This window comes from Macadamia integrifolia, unplaced genomic scaffold, assembly GCF_013358625.1.
Source record: "Macadamia integrifolia cultivar HAES 741 unplaced genomic scaffold, SCU_Mint_v3 scaffold1980, whole genome shotgun sequence".
Classification (NCBI taxonomy): Eukaryota; Viridiplantae; Streptophyta; class Magnoliopsida; order Proteales; family Proteaceae; genus Macadamia; species Macadamia integrifolia.
The window spans coordinates 1,334-5,832 of NW_024868447.1; the positions used below are offsets into that span (position 1 = coordinate 1,334).

Below are 4,499 nucleotides of genomic sequence, written 5' to 3' on the forward strand. Positions count from 1 at the left end.
ATTCCTCTTGAGGCAATAACTGATAAGGAACTGTTACAATCAGGTTTCTATGTATCGGTATCAAATCAATCACATCGTATCGTTATCAGCCAAAACATATACCGATACTTAACCTATCCTAGATCAGGTATCGGAATTGGTCCGGGTTAAAATCATTCAAAAAAATAATAATAATAAATAAATAAATAAATAACCATTTTTTACGAATCTGTGTAACTATGAATATTTTATTTCTAGTTTCCAATGGAAGGTTTTTATTTTCATTAAAAAAAATTTTTTTTGTGGCATCCAAGGGAAGAAAAGGTGACTCAATTTTGGAAGAACAGTAGTGATAGCCGCTTGATGATGCAGACATTGTCCAGCACCCTAACCGCTAGGGGTGAAAGTTTGGCCCTGACAACCCGAACCCGCCCTGGCCTGCCCAGAGCCCAAATAGGGTTTGGGCCAAGTTTTTTGACCCTGAGGGCAGGTTAGGGTTGAAAAACCCCAACCCTAAGTCAGGGTTGGGTTTGGTTAGGGTTGAGGCCTCAACCCGACCTGAAATTTAACCTTGCATCTTTATAGTAGAAATTAAGGATCAAATAGGTATTTTATTTTTCTATAATTTTTTAATATATGAGACATGAATGGAAAAAAACATCTCAATCAAGGTTAATCCAACCAATATAGAAGCCATGGTCAACCCAACCCAGGCCAACCCAACCCAACCCAACCCGGCCTTGATAGGGTCAAATAGGGTTGGATTGGTATGAACCCGGCAAGGTTGGGCCTAAATATGAACCCGACAAGGTTGGGTTGGACGATTGAATTTTGAGAACCTAGGATTGGATTAGGGTTTTAAGAAACCCAGCCCAACCCGACCCTATTTCACCCCTACTAACAGCCTTAGATTACAGAATTTAATAACAGTAAGAAGAACATTACAACCATGTCACAGAGTTTTACCATAATTTGAAATTTGAATCATTGATAAGCAGTGTCTGAGCTATCGATATCAAATTGGCTGGATCATATCTGTATCAGCTGAGGCCAATCCTGGATCAGGTATCAGTATCAATCAAGGGTAAAATCGTAATAATAAAAAATCCCTGATCAGTATCGTATCGGTATTGGCAAATACCGATACCATACCGATACGTCAATCCCTGTTGATAAGGGTCATGCTTTCACGGGTTTCCTGTTACTCAAAAACAGTGGTTTGCAGCAAACAAGAAATACGTTTCCTCTCAAACTTAATCACAATAGTAATAAACAAATGCAACTCCAGTTCTCGCTACAACTGCCAAATTTTCTGACCAACTACATGAGTTTCAACTTAGAAATGCTACAACCCTGTTCAACAGATTTAAACCAAACATGGTTTCTTCACAGTTGACTTTTACAGACACATTCAATTGTTCAGAACATTTACCTTCTACATTGAGAGTTATTAAGCAGGGGAGACAGTTGCTCAAGATCTCACAACTGAAACGCAAGCACAAACCTGATGCATCATCAAGATGAACAGCAACTGGCATATCCACTGAGACAAGGAAAAGGTTTGCATTGCTGAGCATCTTTACAGCTAGGCTCCGGCATAGTACCAGAAATCTGTCTTTTGTTAATGCACTGTGATCCTTCTCATGGTTTAGCTCGTCAATATGGTCAACAAATGTGCACCTGTTTAGCACAAAGAATAAATCTCAGTATCTCCATTGTGTCACTAGAAATATTTGGAATTTCTTTTCTTTTTTGTTGGGAGGGGGGGTGTGGAAGCATGGTACCAACAAAAGCTTACATATATTGCAATAGGTCATTAATTAATTTACATATATGGATTATCTTGTGCTTGAAATACCAAAAATAAATCAAATAGGGGATTAGGCCTAAATAATTTAGTCTCAATTAGGCAGCACAAGGTGAGATTTCACAAACTCAAACTCATCCATAGACAGCTCAACCTAAGCTACAGTGATGACTGAAACAAAAAAAATTATGTACCACTTTCATGTGAATTTTGGCAAGAATAAATGTAGGTCCTGAACAAGTCTCTAATAACCTCTTGTCCTCCCAGGACGGGAGTGGTCCAAGACTCGAAGGTACAAGCCAGAATGTTGGATTGCAAAAGAATTTCCCTCATGAAATTTATTGGTTCTAGACCTAGGATAAGAGGATTTTGGTATAGAGGTCAAATCTTGAGGAGAATTTCTCTATCCCAGATCTGAAGGGCATTTAGAAAAGCACAACTGAAAAATTCATTCATTATGAGGAGAGATGAAATTCCATGAAGTTGCTTGGATGTAGACCTTGTTATATGCATAGTCCAACTTGCTTAAAAAGATTGAAGATCTCAAGTGGGGCATCATCTTGCAAATATAATGTAGTATTACATATATATATATATATATATATAAGCTCCCCCCTACTATATTATAGAGCCTTTTAATAGATTCTAGTGCAAACTCTTAAGATCATAAAATGAGAAAAATATTTAGATTCTTTGCCAAAATTGTGAAATGCAAGAAAAGTAGACTTACCCCCTAGTGTATTCAAACATCCCACGAAGCTTAGATTCTTCACAAATAAAGGCTTCAATATCCATGGGAAGTGGTTTTACAAAATATCCAATATCAGGACGCAACTTAACAGGATGCTTTTTCCCACTGCACCATATAACCAACTTGAGAGGTAAGAGGTGGTGATGAAAACGCACTTGGAGGATTTTTTTCTCCATTTGACCTGGTTGTAGACATGTAATCTCTTCCATGGGAATTACTGTTGGCACATCAGAAGGAATGGAAGAGCTGCAACATCACCAATGAAAATGTATCATATGCAGGTAGCTAATCTCCATGTGAAACAACCAATTTATCAAACCATTGCAAATTATGGAGGCATCCAAATTATGGAGAAACACTTCATCCACTGAATGAAACATATAACAAAATTCATGTCTACCTGAGAAGCTAAGCCTTCCAAAACATGGACTCCCATTATGACCAGTGGCATTTCTATATTTTTTTTTGTGGCCAAGTTCCATATCACCCAGAAGTCACCTTTATGGTCACTTAAACAATAATTTCTAGGCTATGGCCTGTCCGAGTTGTATCATTTGAATAACAATGTGCAATGATGAGTCAATGGGTCACATGCATAATATAAGATATACTATACTACGTGCACAGTGCCAACCCCAGTGCAAAATTTCTCACTAGTAAAAAAATAGCTTGGAGAAGCCAAGCAAAAATTGGAGTGGTGGGGGTCGAAAAAGAAAATTAATTAATGTATTAATCACCTCTCATGTTTTTCTGATACTTGGTTAGCAGATTCTGGATTCTGATTAGGATCCTCATCAGTCAGACTGATATTTACCAGGGATTCTGTCGAATGATTATCAAAGAAAATCTCCACGCATAAAAGCAATGAGGATATGGTTGAAACCTCAGAAGAAAATAAATAATCCACCCTCAAGCCATTTGAATTTGCAGGATCTAAGAGAGTGTAAGTTTTTGGCTTAACTCTATCAGCAATGTCCCTCAAAGATATTCTTGCAAAAGACGGAAACTTTTGTATGGATGAGCTCAGCTGTGACAAACCAGATTGTTCGTTCAACCATGATTCTAGTGCTCTCTCAGACATCAATCCCCTCAATTCATCAGAGAAAGACAGAGAATCATTCTCCTCAGGAATTTCACCGGGTTTATTATGAGAAGTGCCAGTATCTGACAGATGAATAAGGGAATCACAAGTATCATCAACTTCACTTGCAGAACCAGAGTCTTCACTTTTATCTGAACTGGTAATTGAATATTGGGAACCATAACTAGAAGCACTTTCTTCATTCAAAGATCCAGATAGTGTATCAGGATCATTCGTCCCAAAAGAATCACTATTGGTGGTTCTCCTGCCTGACACTTCTATCCCTTGAACTATCTCTGTGCGCTGAACAAGGTCATCATAAAGTAGAGTACAAGGCTTCGGTAGAGGTTCATATCCTGGAGCAGCATGAAGAACTATCTGTGAAAGAGAACCAGGAAGATAAAACCTATCATTAATCGGCATAGATGATGTTGATTTTGTCTTTCCACCAAATATGTGTTCCACAAGTAGTTTTTGTGAATACGTATTGTCGGAGGAACATGATGTTCCTTTCTCGAGGACTTGTGAAGAGATATAGCAAGATAGCAATTTCTTCAGAACACGTGCTCGATCACGAATGTCGTAGTTTGGGTCATATTTAGCCAGTTCCAAAACATAAGTTAATATTTTTTTGAACGTCTCTGTTTCTTCGCCTTGAGCAAATAAAACAACCTGAGAAGAAGTCATGGAGAGAATAATACACAGTTCCCACATTAATCATATTAGAAAATGATCAATGGCAATGAACAGGATAAACAGTCACCTGAAAATTTGATTACAAGAATAATGCAATCCCGCATAAGGATCTCTAAAGAAACAAAAGACATCTTAAAAAAATATGAAACAAAGCTGCTTCTTTTCTTTTTCTATCCCCACCACCA

The 4,499-nt window shown here is 37.8% G+C and overlaps 1 protein-coding gene across 1 annotated transcript in view; it reads right to left on the reverse strand.

Annotated features, from left to right (window-relative positions):
* Positions 1–1,197: 1,197 nt before the first annotated feature.
* Positions 1,198–4,499, reverse strand: part of LOC122065340 (AP3-complex subunit beta-A) — a 20,619-nt gene continuing 17,317 nt past the window's right edge. The window contains exons 8-10 of the mRNA XM_042629141.1: positions 3,275–4,329; positions 2,517–2,783; positions 1,198–1,659 (exon numbers count right to left, since the gene is read on the reverse strand). Of these exons, the coding sequence (XP_042485075.1) occupies positions 1,311–1,659; positions 2,517–2,783; positions 3,275–4,329 (1,671 nt within the window). The 3' untranslated portion in view covers positions 1,198–1,310. The remainder of the gene's footprint in view (positions 1,660–2,516; positions 2,784–3,274; positions 4,330–4,499) is intronic.